General features: G+C 40.6%; 2 protein-coding genes across 4 annotated transcripts; one reads left to right on the top strand and one right to left on the bottom strand.

The window, feature by feature from the left end:
- Positions 1-37: 37 nt before the first annotated feature.
- On the top strand, positions 38-9,845 carry LOC134876634 (zinc finger protein 106-like). 2 transcript variants are annotated; one of them, XM_063901664.1, is made up of 21 exons: positions 38-118; positions 467-597; positions 696-757; positions 1,107-1,310; positions 1,399-2,475; positions 2,565-2,913; positions 3,000-3,060; positions 3,857-4,011; positions 4,112-4,172; positions 4,407-5,187; positions 5,275-5,315; positions 5,402-5,544; positions 5,734-5,868; positions 6,117-6,233; positions 6,393-6,584; positions 6,908-6,970; positions 7,183-7,302; positions 7,647-7,718; positions 7,811-7,882; positions 8,069-8,215; positions 8,324-9,845. In XM_063901664.1, the coding sequence occupies exons 2-21, from the start codon at positions 469-471 to the stop codon at positions 8,378-8,380; spliced, it is 4,038 nt and encodes a 1,345-aa protein (XP_063757734.1). In that variant the 5' UTR covers positions 38-118; positions 467-468; the 3' UTR covers positions 8,381-9,845. The 2 variants fall into 2 exon arrangements, with proteins under 2 accessions (XP_063757734.1, XP_063757735.1); XM_063901665.1 differs by having other exon boundaries at positions 100-234.
- On the bottom strand, positions 9,049-20,691 carry capn3b (calpain 3b). Of its 2 annotated transcripts, XM_063901666.1 has the most exons (23): positions 20,169-20,691; positions 18,516-18,585; positions 17,952-18,070; positions 17,386-17,519; positions 16,776-16,944; positions 16,316-16,399; positions 16,131-16,222; positions 15,938-16,015; positions 15,584-15,744; positions 15,279-15,448; positions 15,180-15,191; positions 14,734-14,942; positions 14,586-14,619; positions 13,657-13,680; positions 13,352-13,444; positions 11,971-12,048; positions 11,824-11,881; positions 11,679-11,743; positions 11,354-11,422; positions 11,199-11,277; positions 10,833-10,949; positions 10,629-10,687; positions 9,049-10,243 (listed from the first exon to the last, which is right to left on the bottom strand). In XM_063901666.1, exons 1-23 carry the CDS (start codon positions 20,478-20,480, stop codon positions 10,217-10,219), a joined length of 2,313 nt encoding a protein of 770 aa, XP_063757736.1. In that variant the 5' UTR covers positions 20,481-20,691; the 3' UTR covers positions 9,049-10,216. The 2 variants fall into 2 exon arrangements, with proteins under 2 accessions (XP_063757736.1, XP_063757737.1); XM_063901667.1 differs by lacking the exon at positions 13,657-13,680.
- Between the last annotated feature and the right edge of the window lie 786 nt (positions 20,692-21,477).

The following is a 21,477-nucleotide window of genomic DNA, read 5'->3' as shown; positions in this document are numbered from 1 at the left end:
AAAACTTCCGGTGTCATCTTTAGCACACGATTGGCTGCCGCAGACCTTACTTAATCTACGTAGGCAAACATGGCGGATGTACTGCAGTTGACGTTTGTTGCCATGTGAAATACATCTGGTAATTATGATTTATTAGCAACTTAAACATAATATTTGTTTGAGCACAAAACGTCATGAATGTATTTAGATGCTGATAACTTGGCACGATGGGTGAATTGTTGCCAACGGATTAACGTGAGTCCAACTCGATAGATGTGATTAACCAAACGCTGTTTACATGATTGCATTGTTGTATTGGTTATAAACTGGTACAGCATTCACCATAGTACCTATACAACATAAAACCCCCAAAGGTGTTTATTTTCTGTTGGCTTTATTCTGGGATAATACTATGCTGCAGAGTGGTTGCAGTTGGGCTCCTATCTGAAAAGCTTGTGCGGTTATAATTGTTGTTTCACCTTTTCAGAAATGGCAAAGGTTCAGACACCAAATAATAATGTGGGTAAATCCCACTTTAAGAAGAAAAACAATTGGAAACAATCCCAGAAGGCCAAAAGCAACTACTGTATGCTGTGTCGCGTGATCCATTTGAAAGATGTAAGTGGATCCAAATGTACAAAGATATTTAAGTGTTTTTTTCCGACCAACAGCCATTAAATGTTTACATATCTTGACAACATGTCTCTGATCTACAGGAAGCTCAAGATCATGTGCATGGTATGCTGCACCACAGAGAGCTGGAGACAGTGCTGGGCAAGTGAGTGATATTTCACAATACAAATATGAACCTGTTCTCTTTCAAACAATCCTTAGATGCAACAATAGTACACAAACTTAATGCACTTGTTTAAACCTCTTTGTATACATATCTATAACTCATGCATTGATTGACTGTTCTTATTTCCATTCAGTTTATTCATTTGTAAAACAACACTACAAGAACATATGAATTGGTTGGTTGTGTGCTGAAACTTGGTTTGTGTCCACACTTGTATAAGTCATTTCTAACTGTCTTTCTGAGATAAATAATCATAACATGCATTGACCGGCTTAAAGCACTCGTATCTAATACAATTGTTATTTGTTTTTGTGTCCTCCATTGACAGCAATTCGTTTCATGAATGTCAGGCGTGTAACGCTCACGCCATGGGTCTAAATGAGTATGCTCAGCACATCTCCACCCCTCAACACAAAGCCAAGTTGGAGAGCTTAAAGTGTAAAAAAATAAAGCCCCTACCTCTGTTTAAGACTCTGAGCAATGAGGCCATGAACCAGATCCTGGAAAGAAACAAGACCCTGAAAAAAAAGGAGTAATGATTTCATCTTGTTACCTGTTTGCATTTTACTCTCTCCATGATTCAATGCGCTTTAATAACTGTGGCTTTTGTTGCATTACAGGAAGAAAGCAACGAGAAAGAAGAAAAAGAAGCAGGTAGATGTTCAGAAGCGTGCAGAAGTGCAAGGAAGAAACCCAGTGGTGTCCAAAGCAATGATAATAAAGTACAAAGAAGTGAACAATTGGACACTGCAAAAGGGACCCTACCAGCATGGAAGTAACCTTGCTGTTGTTCAAAACAAAGAGAATAAATTGTCCAGTGTGCAAAGGCCTCTTCACCAAGTAGAATCAACTCTGCTCAACCAAAGTGGAAAATCGGCTTGTTTGTCAGGAGAGCCAGGTCACACTCGACATTACGCTCCTGTTCACCAATCAGCTCAGCTGCCGAGGTACGATGGTGAATTTTCCGTTAATAACAAGAGCTCCCAAAAAGACAGACAGAATGACTATTACAACAAGCCACACGATGGAGACTTCACCAGCGATCACCTTCCTCATAACGGAGCCATAATATTTGGTCTTTGCCAGAGTGAGGGTTCAGAGTCTTCTCATTCAGGAAAGGAATTTTCAGCTAAACGCGCTCCGGCAAACGAATCCGCCGACGCAGCGCCGATACGGGATGTGGACGTCAGCGCGATGCTGCGGCAGATCAGACGAGCGCTGGGTGTGAGGGAGCCATGTAGGGCGGATCGTGAAGCCCGGAAACAGAGCAGTGAGGCGGGTGGGCAAGCTAAAGCTGGGAGAGAGCAGCGTGGCTCCTTCAGGAACAAAGCCAAGGAAACTCAGATTCATGTTACCTCTGCTGCTGCTGCATCTATGCAATCTTCATATGTCAACAGCCCTGCTTCTTCATCCAATGCTTGCGTTGGTCCCTCCAACATTGCTCCTCCTGAGACAACAATCAAAACAACTCAAGGAACGAGTTCAATGTGTAAAAATGTGTCAAATAGACCAACATTAGCCCACAAGGTCCGAATTGCCCGTGAGTCAGCCAAAGTTCATGGAGGAAAAGACGCTGCGAGGAAACAAACCCTCAATAAGTTGTTTAGCTTATCAGTACCCAATTGTAAGTCGAACTGGAGGGACATGTATGAGGACAGGAAGAGGAAGAAGCAGGACAAAGGCAAAGCCAGGCCCAGGTAAACATTGTTTTAACTATCTGTTTGCCCCTTTGTCGAACAGGAGTTAGAGATTTCTTTTACCCGTTTTTAATTCTGTGTGGTAACAGGTTTGGAATTGAGTTATCGAAGCGTCGGTCTGAACAAGAGAGTTCAACACGAGCAGAGGGAAATGACATGACTCTGTCAGAGGGATTTCACTGGGAGGCATTCTCAGACACATCTTCAGGTGCACACTGGACCGAACTACCTCCTCCACCCCAGATCACAACAGATGACAACTCTTGCACCGAAATACAGTCAGACCCTCAAAAGCTGGAGCCTCTGGAGCAGTCTGATGCCACACAGGAAGGGTGCAGCACTCACACAGTCGAAGCTGTCTCTGTGAATGTTGACACGAGCGTAGAGTATATAGATTTGAGAGCCGACAGTGATACCAGCATGAGGAAACACAAAATGGTGAGTAGTATACAGTGTTTCTCAGTCAAGCACCGCTGAAACATACATTTGTATTATTTAAACCTGAATATCATGTTTTCCTACAGTGTGATGGCATGTCAGATACAGAGCTAAGTGTGAAGAAAAAGAAAACAAAGTCAAACACTGGTAAATATCAAATATTGTTTGCATTATTCCACTTCACTTAACTTATCATTTATAATTCTGACACACTGTGGATGAATTCATGGTAGGAGAGTTAATATACACAGTAAGTCATGATCTCGGTTTTGTGTTTGTAGTTTCCTGGTTTATTTTGAAATGCTTCCCCTCTTTGTGTGTTGTCTAGTTTTACTTCCCGTCTTGAGTTTCCCTCCTGTGCCTGATTGTGTTATTGTGTTCACCTGCTGCCCCGCCTTTCTCCTCCCCTCCACAGCTGTGTCTCCTCCTGTGATTACCCTCCTGACTGTATTGTCTTCCCTTTTGCTCTTTGTTCCGTTGTCGTCATTTCCATTCCTGGTCCTGTCTGTCCGTCTGTCTGCTCCTGGTGTCCCTGTGTACCCTGGTTAGTGTAGGTTAGGTTTTTCTTTCTTTGAAAGTACAGCTTTAATTTGAGTAAAGCTCGCCTTTTGTTTGGACCTGGATATCTGCCTCCCTGTCTCTGTACTGCGCCTGGGTCCTATTTTCCCCACCGGTGACACAGATCACATTATAGATGCAAGTGTATTTGGAAACTGCATAATTGCAAAGGCAAGTTTATTTAAATATTATATTTCTCGTGAAGAAACTGCTCAAGGGAATTTACATAATGCAGTTTTAAACGGAAAGGGAAGAGAAATGAACTAGTTTTAAACTCTAGAGCCCTTTATTTATTTAGAATGACGTCGTTTTGATCCCAGTCAGGACATCGGATAGTCATCCCATAAATCTCACAGTGTATTTTCTTTTGTGTCCCGCCTATCAGAGCAGGACCAGATGGACCAGCTGCTGGCTGTGTCTCTGAGGGAGGACGAGGTGTGCCACTCGTTGCAGGATTTGGACATGTCTCTGATCCAAGCCCGCAACACCCTGCAGGCCGCCTATGCTGAAGTCCAAAAACTCATGCTATCGAAGCAGCAGGTACCACCATGAATGAAGAGTTAAAAATCTCTTTTACCTTTTCCCCTGGTTGTATTTTCATGGGTTAAGATGTCATTGTTCTTCCTTCCTGCTGTTACAGTTCACTGCTGAGGTCAACAGCCTCAGAGCCCAGCGCATTGAAATCCTGCAAGGGATTAAAGGTATGTTAGATTTACTTTGCGCTTTCATACATCGGTATTCCCAGAATAATGGCAAGAAAGAAAATCCCTTTGTTCCTGTCTGTGTCTGTCTGTCTGTGTGTCTGTCTGTCTGTCCTCATACTGATATTGTGTGATTGTCTCATGAATTATCAATATTGAATTTGTAGAATTAAAAACAAATTTTAAAAAGTTTTATAAGCAAGTATTGACTTTTCTTCTCTAAATCTCTTCTAGAAATACACAAAGCAGCATCTAATGTAGAGAAAGCCACTCCTTCACCTGCAGGACCTTCTGCTACCATGCAGCCAAGACTGTCTCCTCCGCCTTCGTCAAATAGCTTCCCTTCCTCCCCCCTGAGCCAGCAACCATGGCCAACAAACACAGCATCTTCCATTAGCCCGCTATCCCTGCCAACCATGCCAGTAAAGCAGGACATTTCCCAGCCATCCACCTCTGGACAAGCCAGTCAATTAGTCTCCTGTAACTCTGACACACTTCGGGTTCCCGTAAGGCCTCCTGTCTCCTCGATACCTTCAGATTTCCTCCCTCTACAGTTAGCTTCTCCTACGATGGCTGTCAGTTCTGTCAAACAACTCGCACCAGAGTGCTCTAGGTCATCCAATCGTTTTCCTAAATCCTCTCCCAGGCAGGAGAAAGTGAGGTTAGTGAGACAAGAAGTGAAGGTATGTGACAGCGACTCTGTGGAAGAGATTGGAGAAGTTGTCTGCATAGCATCAGTTAAAAAAAAACTGCCAGCAGCAAAGAAGCCCGTCTCCACTTCTGTACCAAAAAAAGTTCAAAATGCATGTGTTGTATTAGACACTGATGGAGGGAATGAGAGCGATGTCTCTGTAAAACTGATTGAGCCCTCCATCCCGCTGGTCATTAATATCGATGAATCGGACACTGAGGAAGTACAAACTGTCCCCGTCCAACAGGAGCCTCCTCAGAGCTCTGTCAGTGTGGTCGTCAGTTCTTCAGGCACTCAGAAGTTACAGCAACAAGAAGCTGAGAGGTGAGATTGCGTTTAATGCAAGATCCTAAACATTACAAGCAGTCCTTTACTGATAAATGTGACAGTTCTTTCTCTTTTGCCACATAGAAAATGTCAGCCTGCACCTAAAGATCCCCCTGTTCCTTCAGGTGAGCGTTTTTCTCCTGCTTGCAGGAAGTTTCACACTAGATATTTTTAGATGCAAAGCAAAGACGTCATTACTTTTTTTTCCCAGCGTGCAGTGAAGCGCTCAAGGATGAGGAGCCATCAGTTGGAGTTTTTCCTAATCACACTGGCCCTGTCCACGGCCTCCATGTTCACGAGGGCCGCTTGTACACGTGTTCAGGGGACAACACAGCGCGGGCCTACTGTCTGATAGTATGTTCATCAGGAGTTTGCTAATAAATTCATCCCTCCCTTCCCCACAATAAGCAAATGTAATCAAACTAAAACAACCCCCTCTGTATTATGCAGACTTTATCTTCAGCTTTTTCACTCTTGCTTTTTGGTATAGCATATCATTTATTCAACTAAAAAACAAGTGATATTTTCTCCCTGTGTATCCAGACTAAGGAGTGCCAAGCAGTGTTTGAAGGTCACACCAACAAAGTCAAGTGTCTGCTCGTGTCATCCCCTCAAAACACACCGGCCCGCCTCTTCACCGGATCCAGTGACAAGAAGATCCGCTGTTTCAGCATAAAGGTACAAAATGCCTCGACAAGTGATATTGTGATACGCGTGTCCCCTAGTAATTTGTATTTGACTTTTCCGCCCTTATGAGACAGGGAATCATCCATTGTTTTGCCCCAAAAAAGAGTCTTTACTGGCATAGGCATTCATAATTTACACGCTAATTGCTTATGGGTTTTTTGACAATACATCTAAAGTACTCTCTCCTATTGTCAGTTTTGCACTATTTATTTTTTGTGTTTTATTCCTCTCGTCTGTAGACCTCAAGGTGTCTGGAGCAGGTCATGCTGTCAGAGAGAGTGTTGTGTTTGCACTCTGCCTCGAACGTTCTGTATGCTGGACTCGCCAGTGGATCAGTGGCTAGCTTTGACTTAAAGGTGAGTGACATCATAGTAACACAGGGGAAGTTGCTCATGATTTCAGTTGCAGGATTTGTTGTTCTTCAACTTTTATTGACCACACAAAAAAAAGTGTTTGTTATCTATATACAAATTATCTCCATCTTGCCTCAACCTCCTCCTGATCTCTCTCTGTAGACTCTGAAGAGCTTGGATGTGTTTGAGTGCCACGGCCCGCGCGGTGTGAGCTGTCTGGGTACGGCTCAGGAAGGAGCCCGCCAGGTGCTGCTGGTCGGCTCCTACGACAGCACCATCAGCGTACGGGACGCCAAGAGCGGTCTGCTGCTGCGCTCGCTGGAGGGTCACTCCAAAACTGTCCTCTGTATGAAGGTGAGGAGACATACCAATGCCTTTATTCATCCCCCAAAAATAGCTTCATATTAATTAAGGAGCATGCCAATTACAATTTACAAAATACACATCCAGTAACGGTATACAGTAAGTGTAGCATGTATAAAATAGTGTGATAGCAGCCAGGTTATAGTATTGAAAGTGTACATTAACATGATGATGGTCTCCGTTCAGATGAGGACAATAAATGATTTGAAATTGCGACTGACATTTGTATAAAAAAGGGTCAGTACTACTATGTTTCTATTAAAGAGACTTTCACTTGTGTATCAGATGTACTGATTTGCACTTCTCGTTTCCAGGTGGTGAACGACCTGGTCTTCAGCGGCTCCAGTGACACATCGGTTCAGGCTCACAACATCCACGTAAGTGTCAAATACTAAATCTAATAACTGAACATTGGTTGAGTCTTGGAAGTTACTGAGCAACAAACATGACAAAAATATGCTTAAGTTTATTTGGTTTCTTAATCTTGAAACCTTTACATGACTCCCTGGGTTTGCATTAAAGGTTATTTCTGTTTCATCTTCATTCGTTCACTGTCGACGTTATTTTTGTCGTCCATCTTTATTTGCAGACGGGGAAGTTGGTCCGAATCTACAAAGGTCACAATCATGCCGTCACATCGATAATCATCCTGGGGAAAGTGATGGTGACAGCCTCTCTGGATAAAATGGTCCGAATTTATGAACTGCAGGTAGAGTATTCCAGACTCGAGTATGCAATAATGATTAGACAAACATTTCTTAATGAAAGGCAAGTCTTTTTTAAGTTTATAGAATATAAAAGAAAAGGTATTGGATTTTTAACCTCAGATCATTTGAATGAGTCTTCCTTTTAGGTTACCATCCTTGCAGAATACTCGAAACAAACTTGTTCCCTTTACTAATCCCTAAAAGACTGCTTATAGTTTTCATTTGTAGCATTAAAAATGAAGGAAAACCAGTCCATATTTGAAAAACCTTTAGAAATCTAGTGTTTTACCTTAATTAGTTATGTGTCAGGTGAATTATTAGATAACTGTTGTACCTGTCTTTACAGTCCCATGACCGACTGCAGGTGTACGGGGGCCACAGTGACATGGTGATGTGCATGGTCGTACATAAGAGTGTGGTACGTGGACTAATAGTGGCTCAGTCATCATTTTTAATCTTTACTAATTAATGATACTGTTTTAAATATCTGACATTGTTTGTCCCACTCAGATCTACACAGGCTGTTATGATGGCTCCATTCAAGCTGTGAAGCTCAATTTGATGAAGAACTATCGCTGCTGGGTAACGAATCAAAGTCATTATACATAAAGCTTTTAGGTCGGATGAAATATACAACATATATGACTTTTAACCATGTAATCAGTGCCTTTTACTCTGCTCAAATTCCAAGAGACGTATTCCACAAGATATTGAATGAACATGCCATTTCTAAATGCATCTTAACATGTGACTTTGTGACCTTTGCAGTGGGATAACTGCACTCTGCTCTTCGGCATGGCGGAGCATCTCTCTCAGCACCTCATCAGAGATCACAGAAGCCCAAACCTGCAGGCGGTCAAGTGTCGCTGGAGAGGCTGCAGCTCGTTTTTTGGCACACAGCAGTCTGTTAGAGAGGTGGTGTGTCATTCTTTATTTTACAGTGTGAGAGTCCCGATCGTGAGGATGTAAACGGATGAGACAGTATGAGAGCTGTTACTTAGTCTTGTATGTTTTTCTGTGCAGAAGCTTCCCGAACACATGCAGAGCCACGTGGCGAAAGACAGTGAAGTGCAGACTTGACAGCAGCGGCGGTGTTGAAGCGGTTCAGCAGATAAGGTTGGAGTCTCTTACATTACAGTACATTAGCTGAATCCTTCGTTTCAAAGTTCTTTTCAGAATTTAGGGTTAAATCTTTGTGTTGAATTCAAATGGGGGGCACTTTTCTTTTATTCTTTAGCTATTAAAGTGCTGATAACCTCTCTGTGTGTACTCTGTGATCTCTGTGACAGCTTTTCGTTGACCCCTGAAGAATTCAAAGTATTATTCATTCATCATTATTTTAGTGTAAAAGGATTTATTACTCTGTTTTTCTAATGTTTTTTGTTATAACTGTGAAGTCATGACTGTTTTATAAACTACCCTCCTCAGAAATGTCATTAGTAAATATAAAGCCACCTTTGACAAACATTTCTACAACTATGCTGCATCGACTCAAACACCTCTGATAAGCTTTACTTAGTAAGCAGCTTATTGTGTGAACTGACTTCTATATTTATTATTTTGTGTGTCTGCTGAGGAACAGCCCAGCAGACATGGCGGGAAGTTTCTGAACCTGCACAACTCACTGTAATTTACACATTAAAGCCTGATCTTTGAATAGATTATTTTGTCGATCTAGTGTTGCGCTGCTGTCACATTATTACTCACTGCGGACAGAAGGAAAAAAAGGGTCATCATTGAGGCAGCAGAACCGGGGATATTGTCTTTATTCCTTGCATTCAGCCACCTGCAATACCCACAATGCAACTCAACCCTCAACAGTTGGTTTATACAACCACATACAGTAGTTCTCCCAATACCTGTAAACCGTCTGTAACGTCTGTCGCTTTCCCCTTTTTTTTAAAGGTGTCTGAAATGCTTTATAATTCCACCACCCAACAACAACTTGGTGAAGAGTCAGGGCTCAAAGTATTGACAGGAGGATTTTTAAATCCTTTTCTAAAGTTGATCAAAACTTAGTCCTAAGATTATCCTCACAGGGCAGTACACGCATAGACGTTTGTGGAGAGCTTAAGAAACCTAGGGCTAATATTTAGCAACCTGTACCTACTGTTTTAAGAATAGTAATGTCATCACACTCACTTGTAACGTATGATTCCTCTTTTTTTTTATCAAAAAAGGTATTTTCCTGATATAGAAATGTATCCATAATTATTTCCGACTGTTGTCCTCTGTCCCGTCGGGCGGTTTAAAATGTGTTGAGCATCATCACATACAAACCATCTATTCATTCATCACTTTTCATTGTTAAATTTCCGAGGTATTGTAGGCATTGTCCCCTGTATCCCTTCATATGTTTGAGAACTTTTTTTTTTGGCAATGAAGTGGTAGTGAAAGTGGTAAGACCAAACTGTCCAGAGAGTAACTTCTAAGAAAGCCATTTCAAAGTCATGCCTTACGTTTTGTATGTTGTACTGTACAGAGTGTATTTGATTTGTGTTTATTACCTACTGTATGTGTACAGCAATAAAAAATACAAATATAATCTAGAAGCTTTGCCTCTGCTTTTTTGAAAACATTATATATTCTCTACAAAAGGTTCAATTTTGGTTCTTATATTCAAACATTTGTTAACAATACTCAAAGATTAGCATCAGCAACTTTACTGCCCATTGCTGCACCATGCCACCACTGATGTAACATGACTGACACCTTAACATAAGTTACAATAACATAGACCCACATCTACACCATCATAGTTTGAACGATCAGTGAAGTCAACATTTGACATAAATGCTGGATAAATCATCATAGTCTTGATTTGTGACAAAAAATCAGTGCAAAAAGAGATGAAGTCTTAAATCATGAACATGAGCTCCATCTGGCAGCAGGTTTGTCAGCGGTCAGGAAGGTCACTTAAGAATACATGGTCAGCTGAAGCCACTGGAAGGAGAGACAGAGAAACAAACATGAGATTAAATGGTGTTTCAATTTAAAAGTGCACTTACAGTACACACTGGATCTTCAAAACTACATGACGCCTTAAACTGTACTGTAATGCATGGTAGGTTTTACAAGTTAGGTAGTGTTTGTTAAAAAGCAATTGGTGTTTCTCTTTTTGTAGTAACTAACAATAGGCACGTTGAAAGACTGTTGTGTTTAAAAACTTCAGTCAAACTATTACACTCTTGCTTTTAAAACATTGATGACCTTCCTCACAAGTGTGTCTCACAAAGAACATGTTTGTAGTGCTGTACGCAACCACAGACCGTATAAAGGCCCAAAGGAACAGAATATCATGTTGTGGAGAACACCAAAGCAGGCTTACCTCCAGGACATTGAGCTTTATTACTCCATCTCCGTCTTTGTCAAAGGCGTTAAAAGCTCCTGCAAGAGACGCAACAAGTCAGTCTTCATTTAACTCTTAGAAAAACGTACACTGATCCTAGTCTGCAGGTACCGGCTCATGCAACTTAAGTTTAGCCCTGGAAAGATTCATATAAAGTGCAAAATATTGATGTTGTGTACTTACTGAACATGCCCTCTAGTCTCACAAAGCAGCAGATGTAACTGTCGAAGTCGATGTTGAGGTGCTCGTCTGCGTAGCGCATGGCTATGATGTCATAGAGCTGCTTGTTCAGGTGAAACCCTGCATGTGAGGAAGACTCAGATTAGGTTCATGGTTGAGAATTTATTTACAGTTTCTTTCAAAGAGAATGGCAATTATGTTAGTTCTGACACAAGTGGGGACAAAGCTGTGGTTTTATTATGATTTGAATTAAAAGTTGTGAAGTGTAGTCTATAACTTCAACATTTGAATTTAGAGACAATTCTGGTAATGTTTGTAGTTATCTTTGGATATCTGTTGGAAATGCACATCTGTTTACGCTGTGCTCACCTGCATCATTAACAGCGTTCCTCATCTCAAAACTACTGATGGAGCCAGATTTGTCTTTATCGTATTTTCTGAAGACCAGCTGGAGGCACACACGGAGAGAGACAGTCAGTTGTTTGTTTTAAAAATGAGCAGAAGATATAGAAAGATAGTCCCACCTGCCACTCCTTGATCTTTTTCCACAAGTGTTTGAACTCCTGCAGGTTCAGCTTCCCTGTCCCGTCAGTCTAAAGAGGGTCGGTTATGGAAAACCAACACAGCCAGTAAGGCCAATTATAAAGGAAATAAGAAGGGCTGCACCACATGCAATTTATTTAATACTCAACGGTTTTATAATGGTAGAACATTTCTTTTGACTGCCAACAAATGTGGATTTAAGCGGGATATGAGGTTAGATAAAACACCGAAATTGGACAACTCTGCAAAAATGGTACATTCAGAGTCAGAAACAATCCTACGCAAACACCACCGCTGAAAGGATACATCCATCAAGGCGATCATACTCCGACATGTCTCGAGACTGAAGCCCTCTGTCTTTATGTCATTATCTGTGGAAAGGAAGGCTCGGTATGATGGATCCCCTGACACAGAATACATAATACTGATGTAAATCAACCAGTATGCTCACGTTTAGAGAGCACGTTCTTCATGATCGTCTTGAGTTCGTTGGCACAGATCTGCATGTCCTGATAGAGGGAGGGACAATTTGTTTCATTCAGTAAAATAAATATAAATGTGAATCACAGTCTTGCCTGTTATTCCTCTCTGTACTCACATCTCCAGCAATCTTCTGGTAAATGGCTCTGAACTGTTTTTCCTCCTCAGTCTCCTCCCCCTCTTGGAGTAGATTTAGCTGAGGGATAAGAAAGAAGTTATTTATTAAGATGGTTAGGGCCCAATATTTCCTTTCTATACTCAATCTGCTTCAGTTTGCTCATAACGGAAGTTAAAACACATATAACAGAATAATTACCCCTTAAATGTAATGTGTTGGATGTTGTATTTTGAGGAAAATAAGAATAAATATGTTTTCTTTAGTTTAAAATATTTATTTATGCAGTAAAATGGACGTTTGATGGCGGTTTTGCCCAAATATGTAGTTACTGTGATGTGGTTTTGGAGTGAATTGGGAATTTTTGGCAAGATAAGGACTTCCTGATATTAAAACAATACAGTAGAGCAGGGGTGTCCAAACTACGGCCCGGGGGCCAAATGCGGCCCGCAGGACATTTTGAATCGGCCCTCTGCAAATTCTAAAAGTATAATGGAATATGGCCTACAGATTAAACCTTTTGCTTGTCTTATATTGTACTTCTCAAATATATATGTTAAATATAGTAATGAGCCCAGTTTTGAAATGAATTCAGTCATTTCAAATTTAAAACATTTTCTAACAAATCTTAGTTGATAAAAAAAAGCCCAATAACTTATTTCTATAACCTTCATATTTACTCTTATTATCAGCAATCTGAAGTTTCTGTTTTAAGGAATGAGCTGCCAACAAAATTAATGAAACCCTAAAGAGAGACGGGATGTAGGCTGTTTTTTCCTTAAACCATTTGAAAGTATAGCACATTATTCGCCTACATTTGATTTGTTTTGCTAACTTATAACTTAACGTATGAGGCAATATTCACCTCTATAAGGGACCCAGCTCTCCGTATATTTGTCTGTATGTGGCCCTCGGTGAAAAAAGTTTGGACACCCCTGCAGTAGATCGATTAAGTTTTTCAGTGATGATTTTTTACCAGATTCTTAAATACATATTGCACAAATGAGACTACTTTTCCTATCAATACGTTTATTGAGTGATCAGTCATCCTAAAATATGAAAAGTGTTTCTTTAATGTGTTCCCGCTGCTATAAATATCACTATATTTATGACGTTAAAGCTCTGGATGCTTTCCCTTAGCAGAGGAGAGTGGTGCGTTAGAGACACATAAACAACTCGGGCTGTCTAACCCGAGGCCTTACCGCAAAACTGCTGCAGCAGAGACACTTGAGATCATTTGGCTTCTAACTCAATTGTTTTATTCTCAGAGGGGATATTTGACCTGGTCAGGATTGCATGTCAGAGCCAAAGTCAAAGGTCACTATCACCTCATAGCTGTGTGTCTACATTGTCAAAGTTTTCTCTCCCAAAGCCAGTGGATTACCTTTGGCTTCTTCTTCTTCTTCTTGTCTCCCCGAATGCCATCATGCTCGATTTCTTTGTTGGCTCGTGCTCTGTCCGACACAAATACAATAGGCTGGCATGGGCAACGGCATTAGTTAGTAAAAGGAGGGACGGGTTAAAAAGACAAAACAGAAACAGAAAAGAAAGGGTTATTTTATATTTATTCCACAGTTTTTTTCTTTAAATGCAATAATGGCCCACACTTTAACAGAAAACATTAAATGGAGAGTAGCAGTGGATAAAGCAGAGCCATCTAGCAATGCTTCTGACGCATGCATGCATTACCTTCTCTTTCTTTGTGTTGCCTTGCTGATGACGAATAACACAAGGAAGGACAGAAGGATGAAATGAGATGAAAAGGAGGCAAAACACTTGTCATGACAGTTAGTCAGTCTTGTGGGAAAACAATGAGTAGAGTGTGAAGTCGGACATGACAGTTCATTTTGGAAAACAATGTTGATTAAATATGTGTGTTACACAGTTGGGGTTTAGAAAATTAAGCAAACTAATATTTCAGTGTTAAAGTGTGTTTCCAACCGAAGGCATCGGCGTTGCATTGTTTTGGTATTTCTCATACAGTATATTCAGTCTCTTTAAAGGGAAGTGGGAAGCTTATTGTCAAGAATGTGTGGTATTGGTGTTATTGTCTAATTTCTCTCTGTTTTTATTGTCTAAATGTTAAATCTACTTCCAAAGGAGCTCAATGGTTACAGGTAAAAATAATAATAATAATAATTCTGGCAGCACTATGGACTTGAAAAAGATGACTTAACACTCCTGGAAATATTGTATGACGTTATAATTACTAACAGAGGATTGTTTTTTCAACATTCTTCCTCACTGTTTTTAATATTAAAGGGATTACAATGCCTTACAGTGCTAGTGAAATTGTTGAAGAAAAAAGAATAACCCTATCTTAGTCCGGTTATATATCCAAGTCTCTCTTAGTTCAGAATATTTATAATGTTTTTTAAAAAGAAAGTGTCGCGACAGAAAGTAGACCTTTTAAATATGTTTGAAAGAATAGTCAGCATCTTATAGTCAATCCAAGATATGCTAACATATCAACTTGAATGTAATTTAGACAATGTTGAAACACATATTGGACATACAACGTGAATCAATCCTTTGTTTGAATCTTTTCAGCACTGAAATATCATCCAGAATGATCAGATATATTTTGACCCCACTACTTATTCAAAAACGTTGCAAACCTGTGTTTTGTCCGACCCGATGCTATCCTCCTCCCTGTGAGGAAAAACCAACACATTAGGATTTATTTTAGTCACTGATAAAGAAGAAGACTTTGCTATATCTGTCAACAGTTCCCAAAATAACATCAGCTGTACCTGTATTACTTACTCTGTAATGTTCTGCTTCTCAGAGAAGACCCTGAGGATGAACTCTCCCTCCTGATGGGCTTCAAAGGTGGTGGGGATGATGATGTACTCTCCTGGAGGAAGATGGATGCGCTCCGTCACCTCCCGCAGGTTAATGTAGGTCTTACATTTAGCTTTGGAGGCGTTGTACAGGAAGAAGTCCTTCTGCAGGTGTTGATTTTGTCCAACCATCTATGGAAGGGAATACATCAGATGGTGGGATGGGAATACACTCCTGTGAGATCCTGTACTTAAATAATTGTGTTGTGTGTAGTCAGCTGTACATAAAGTTTCACAAGAGCGTTATACTCTTTATTTACAACGTGAACTACTAAACTAAACACACACAGACTAGAATCTCTGGAGCAGCTAATACTGAGGAAACACTGACTTCATCAAACTAACGTCCTTTTTTCAACATGGGCGTACCTCCTTCGGCACCTGCAGGGACAAAGAAGAAGACATTTGAATTCACTGAATGCCCATCAGCTTAGAGAGTGTTTGGGATTTGTATGAGCAGTAGGCTACCTCGTAGATGGAAAATCCGATGGTGAGGAACTTGGCCCCTTGGTGGCGTTGCATCCTGCGACCTTTCTGCATCAGAGCCACGACCACAGTGCAGGCGGCCTGATGGTCCTCGGGGTCGTCGTCCTCCTCGGACAGCTGCAGCCTATACTGAGGGTTCGTCCAGAAAGTGTCTGTGAAACACAACAAGCATATTCGCATTTACAAGGGGTCACAGGATAGCAGTGACGACACAAGATCCACGTGGGAAAGATATTGATCTTTATTGGCTTTACGAGGAATATATTTAGCTTAACATTAAGGCCTACTTGGGAAGTTCCTGCAGCCTCCGGCAGAGCTGCCGCGCACCCAGCGACCCTCGTTGACCGACACTGTCCAACTAGTCCTCTCATCACACTGCAGGGTGTCCGGTGTCAAGTTACACATCTCCAGCTTCGTGAAGTTCTTTTTGAATTCATCAAAAGACATCCTGGAGAGGGAACACACAAAAGGAAGTTCTTTAGAGTTCTATATTTTTGAAAAGGGAAACGTCTTTGCAATTTCTTGTCTTTACAACCAGTTTGGCTTAAAAAAACAAAACTGATAGAAGTAAAGAATGTATATTTTATTTTGTGAATAAGACAAAGATGTGAAGAAGTGTATTCCATGGTGGTTTTACTCACCAGAACTCACTCTCCTCTACAGTCTGTTTTTTAAGGTTTTCCTTGTCTGCCGTGGAAATGGTCGACCATTCCTTTGAACTGGAAAACAAAATCACAATGTAATACACAACAAGAATAAGCCATAGCACATGAGTATCCTTTGCAACGGTTATATGAAAAAAGTGTAAATAAAGGTTCCCAGATATAATCTTACTTAGCACTCCATGGTCCCTTCCACAGCACCCAGCCCCAGGGATTTCGTAAGCGAATCAGGCGAATCCTGGTATCCTTTGCCACCTCGTCACACTAGAAAAACAACATTTTATGTATTTTAGGCCTTAATTAACCAAGAATATCAAATCTGCATTCATACCATAGTCAGTGGACATTATACTGCACCTCTGCCAGGCCGATGATGGAGTAGGCGTGACCTCTGACCAGCCCATGTTCAGTCCGAGACTCTATATCAGCGGCTGAAGTAATCTGACAGATACAACAGAGGTCAGAGCAAAACACACACTGGACTTTGAGCAAATACATGTTCTTAAAACATCATTTTTATTCAGTAATTTATGTTGGATTTGATGGTTAAAATATGCTTTTCAAAATGTAACAATATTTATAAAAAAAACGTTGCAATTTATTTGAGCTCATATTGGGACAAGACTTTTGAGTTTCTGTGTCTCAATATCTCTAATATCCTCCAACTCCTTAAAGAGGAGTTATTATGCTCATTTTCATGTGAAATATTTCAAGCTTTAATTTTCGCATGTTTCCTCATACTGCCTGTACTGCAGCACTTCTTTTCACCCTCTGTCTTAAACCAGAGCCCAGTCTGCTCTGATTGGTCACCACTCACATCTATGGAGCAGCCCATCAGCGAGCCACGGTCCAGCGCCTTCCTCATGATGCTGTAGAGCTCTTTGGGTGCTTCAGACAACTCAAAGAACTCAGTAACCCCTCCGGTGAAATCCTCCATGGCTTCCAGAGTGTTGCCCCCTTTAAGGGCCTCATACGATCCGTGCAACCTGAGAGAAAGAGATCAATCATTCTGCTCACTGTACTGATACATCGGTTCTTTACGAGCATTGGATTTTTTTACAGGGTCTGCAGCAAATTTGCTGAGGACAGAGCAGTGATGTGCCAAGTGAGTGTCAATACACTGCAAAAAGGTATTGACCTTAATGAGACATTTAGGTCAAAATGTAATCTTAAAACTTGTTTCTCTTGAAATCTGTTGGAGAAATGTTATGACAGCAGGGCGAGAGGTCAATGGTTTCAGGTGTCAATCATCTAATTTGACAGATTTTCTGAAATTTTGTGGCATCATTTTGACGCCAATGGAGGCATTTTCGCTGCCTCTAAATAATCTCCCCAGGTTTTCATTTTTTTAACAAGAAAAAAAGATATAACGCTGAGAGCTGCAAGACTCTTTCCCTCTGCAGTGAAAACTGATAGACTACACTCACTTGGCATAAGCTTTTTCCAGAAGAGCACTCCAGAACTCGTTCTTCCTGAAGGATTTGGTGAAGACCAGCTGGTTGTTGCAGGTGGGGATAAGGTCGTCCACCACCACATCGATCCATTCTCCATAACGCCACAACTGAGTGAAAAAAAAAGAACAGATTAAAAACAGGAAGGCAGTATACAGACATAGCAAATCTCCCAGCTCTTAACAAAGGTGAATAAGTTACTTTATTTCTTTCTTTCTTGAAAAAGAATCTGCTTCCATGTGTCTAACTATGAATATTGTTAATGGTCCATGTTATGCTTTGTTCACTTTTCTATTTTATCATCTATTGTATTGTCTAAAAATGAAGGACCAGAAAGGAAATTAGCATGCAAGTTATAATGTGTTTTTCATGTTTAACCTATGCAAAATACTTCAGTGTAATATGTTTGAATCATCATGTCTGCTTGTCCTTGAATAAATGGGTTGCATTTTTTAAAATTTCTACTGTATCCTCTGAACTATCTGTCAGAAGATACAGGCTCAATTGCTTTTTAGACAATGGGTCAAATATCTATTTAAAACCTGGAAGTGGAAGATGCCGGCGTAGTTTTCAGTGAAGCTCTGGTCGGGGGGGATCACTCTGTACAGCAGCTTCTCGTTCACAGTGAGGCAGGCGATGGCAGCGAGCAGCCAGCAGTCCCCTGTCAACGGCAGGTTTATGAGCTGCAGAAACACTTGATCCAAACGTAGCACTTCATAAAGAACATCAGTGAGGTGACTAAATTAGGGCTCAATCTCATGGTCCTTTCAGCTGCAGTATTCTTGGCTCCAGTTCCGCCCATGTTTTAGCTGTGCTGTATGTTGTATGTTGTCTGAGACACATTTTACTTCTGCACACCTGTTTCTTGAACATCCATCTGACACCAGATAAATGTGTGGTTTCTCTCCACGCTCTTGCTCTTAAATATTGTTTTTTTCTAGTACCGTAAAAACATGCAGGCTTGAACAAATCCCTATGTCTGTGTGTGCACCATATAGAGAGACATGGAGATCAGTGTAATTTGTAAGACTATTTTATGTATGAAAAAGACTACATCAATTGCTTTTCTACCACTTGTTTGAAAGCAGAAGTAATTTAAGAGGTACCCAGTGTTCCTTGACAGATGTCTGTCCTGTTGGCTCCATCTACAATGAACTGGGGGTCGTCACATATTTCCTGTCATAGAAAAGAAAGCAAGTGTTAAAGGTATTTCTAAGTTGGGAAATATCAGTGCCAGACTTTAAATCATTTGTTGTCTTTCTGAAATACCATGTAAGATGAATGGATGCATCGACTTTTAACTATACTTGGACGGATCAGGTGAAATATTAAACTCTACCACTATTTAAAAACTGTATTTACAAAACTTCACATGGGATGATGGACAACATAAGGACATGATCCTGAAAGTGAGAATGAGTTGGAGAATTTTTTCTGGCTGCATTCGTTGCAAATTTAGGAGGTAGCAGCTGCTCTAGGTCACTGCTCTGGTCACAACCTCTTTAGTGATAACGTTGTGCTGAGTGCAGAGTAGCCCTCTGATTATAACTACAAATCTGTCAAAACCAAGTGTCTGACTGTCTGTGGTCCTACGGGAAATGATTCATCAAGGCACCTTATTTTTAGACACCTATTAGGGATTCTATGGTTTACTCTTCTCAGGCAGTTGCCATGAAATTGTTTTGGAGCACGTATTGTTTGATTTCATGTTGGAAGGTGATGAAGGAAAACATATTTACAGTATGATACACAAATTATGCTTATATTCACTGCCTTTAATTCTTGTGAAATGTTGGATTGGAATAAGGCCTCTAGAAAATCTCCAACTGAAGCATTTAGAGAATAAAAAAACCCATCAAAAAATGAGAATGCTTTTACTTTAAAAGCCTTTGAAAACACACAAAACGTATACAAACTATTCAGCACGTATATCAAAATTGCACAAGAAATCAGATTTGAATCAGGGGGATTTACAGCAGGGGATCTGTTTCTCTCATTAAATGATTCACCATGACTGAGACTGTGAAAATGTTGCCTCATGTTTCCAAATTTAGAGCGTGCTCTATGTTGACCCCCTGAAGGGAATCATGTATCACCAATTTAAACGGTAAGTCAAAAAACAACACACATCACTAACCATTTATCACTAATAACTAATCACTAAGCAATCAGGCGACAAAAGTGTTAAGTATTAGGTTATGGTTTGTGTCATTTGTTGTGTCTGCATTTATATTGCTGTTTGGTTCTGGTTCAGTGTGTTAGGTACCGTGGAGAAAATTTTGGACATGTCTTTTGAGCCTGGCTTTGAATTGAGGTTGGCAGTCATCTGTATCATTGCTTCATTTTATTGTCTGTTGTTTTGTTTGCTTTTGTTGAACATTTGTGAAAACTGCTATAGCTTTGACTGATTGATGTAACTGTTCAAGTTTACATATAAAAGAAGCCTTGACAGCAAGACTTTTGGCAAAAGAAATAAAACTCCTGCTAGCGCAATCCGAAAAATATGAAACTCCGAGGCCAGCACTGACTTCCCACGATGTTTCCCAGCACTGACAGTCCTCCTGTGTGACAGTCAGCTGTGTGTGATTGTAGAAGGTGACAACCCAGAGCTATGCATCCACAGCATGCAGCCACTTGATACCTCAGCCATGTGTTGTTTGGGGAGCGGTGAGATACACAGGGATTTAGAAAACATCTCTCTGAACATGTTAAGACACTTTTGCATTAAGAGCAATCTGAAACTGAAGTTCGGCACTCACCGAGGGACGCTTCCACTCAATCTTCATCGTGGGTTTGTGACTGTAAAAGAGAGAGGAGTCGTTTGCAGGGAACAGGGGGTCTTCAAACACCACCTTCTTCTTCACATATTTGTCTCGAAGTTCCAAAAACGTCTTTAGTCGCTTGGCATCCTTGACAGCCTCATTTCGACTAAGAATGGCAGAGTAGATGGAGTTAGTTCCAGCAGGAGGGTAAGCAGCTTTCTCATCTGGCCCAGATGATGCTTCAGTTTCATAAAGCACTTTCACCTGTGTCTCCTCAACAACAGGCTCTTTGTGTTGCTCGTCCCCCATCTTGTCAGTGAAAGCAAGTTCCTGTTTTTCAAAATCAGGTTACAAATTGCACAACAAAACTCCTTATTTGCGAAACAGAGCATGGACTTGCAAAACAGCCCAAGGAAATTTCCTGTGTCCTTCCTGACACCGATGATCACTTCTAGTTCCTTATTCTTGCTATGAATATTGCCACTGCTCATGGACAGTCACCACTTTCACTCCACCAGCACCAACGGTCTCTGTTGTGAATCTGCTGATTGCTGCAGCTATATATAGGCCTCTTCCGAGGAGGGGAGGGGTCTCCTTAAGAGAGACCCTGACACAACAGTTTCAATGTGCTGATGAAGGCGGCTGTCCAAAAATCTGTACATCAAACTGAACATAATGGAAGTGTGTTGCCTGTAGACAGTAACAGTGAGTAGGGTCCACATTTTAACTGGTAGATATCACTGTAAGCTTCCCCAGTTGATAATGACTTAGACATCTTTTGCAATGTGTTGTTTAAATATGCAAGTGATGCATTATCTTATCAAGTGTGTGCTCATATACTGAAGCTGGGATTCATTGCTCTGGGTATGAAAGAAAACAAAAATGCGCTTTGTCATTTTGTGAAATTGGCCTTGAGATATATGTATTTTATATTTTCAGAAGAATCCGAATTAGATGAATATAGCAGTAATCGCCTGATGCATTAGAAAAAATGTAGTCAAATTGTCTACCATACATCTGCAAACAAAACTCAAAATTGCAGTGCATTGAACAAATGATGTAGCCTAGTGTCTCGCTATGTATGTAGATGTTCGTACTAAAATACCAATTTGATATAATTGAATAATGATTGTGCTTATAATTACCAACGAATCCGATATTTGAACAGTTTACTTGATTTTATTCTAACGCAACAGACAAGCACTGTATCATAATTACTCCAAACATGAGGAATTTCGAGTAATATTGACACCTAGTGGCAAAACAAACGCCTTGACGTTTCCTTTTTCAATGGTCTTTTATAACC

This window comes from Eleginops maclovinus, chromosome 15 (genome assembly GCF_036324505.1).
Source record: "Eleginops maclovinus isolate JMC-PN-2008 ecotype Puerto Natales chromosome 15, JC_Emac_rtc_rv5, whole genome shotgun sequence".
Taxonomy (NCBI): domain Eukaryota; kingdom Metazoa; phylum Chordata; class Actinopteri; order Perciformes; family Eleginopidae; genus Eleginops; species Eleginops maclovinus.
Note: the sequence above shows the minus strand (reverse complement) of the source record. Positions and strands in the feature narration are given on the sequence as shown.

What these genes read in the sequence shown, in the direction of transcription:
- LOC134876634 (XM_063901664.1), top strand. Translation starts at nt 469, where the DNA reads ATGGCAAAGGTTCAGACACCAAATAATAATGTGGGTAAATCCCACTTT. An exon ending in CTGGAGACAGTGCTGGGCAA is followed by an intron (nt 758 to 1,106) that starts GTGAGTGATATT and finishes CTCCATTGACAG; the next exon opens with CAATTCGTTTCATGAATGTC. An exon ending in AAGACCCTGAAAAAAAAGGA is followed by an intron (nt 1,311 to 1,398) that starts GTAATGATTTCA and finishes GTTGCATTACAG; the next exon opens with GAAGAAAGCAACGAGAAAGA.
- capn3b (XM_063901666.1), bottom strand. Translation starts at nt 20,480, where the DNA reads ATGGGGGACGAGCAACACAAAGAGCCTGTTGTTGAGGAGACACAGGTG. An exon ending in GTAGAGGAGAGTGAGTTCTG is followed by an intron (nt 15,745 to 15,937) that starts GTGAGTAAAACC and finishes TTCCCTCTCCAG; the next exon opens with GATGTCTTTTGATGAATTCA. An exon ending in TAAAGCTCAATGTCCTGGAG is followed by an intron (nt 10,244 to 10,628) that starts GTAAGCCTGCTT and finishes CTCTCCTTCCAG; the next exon opens with TGGCTTCAGCTGACCATGTA.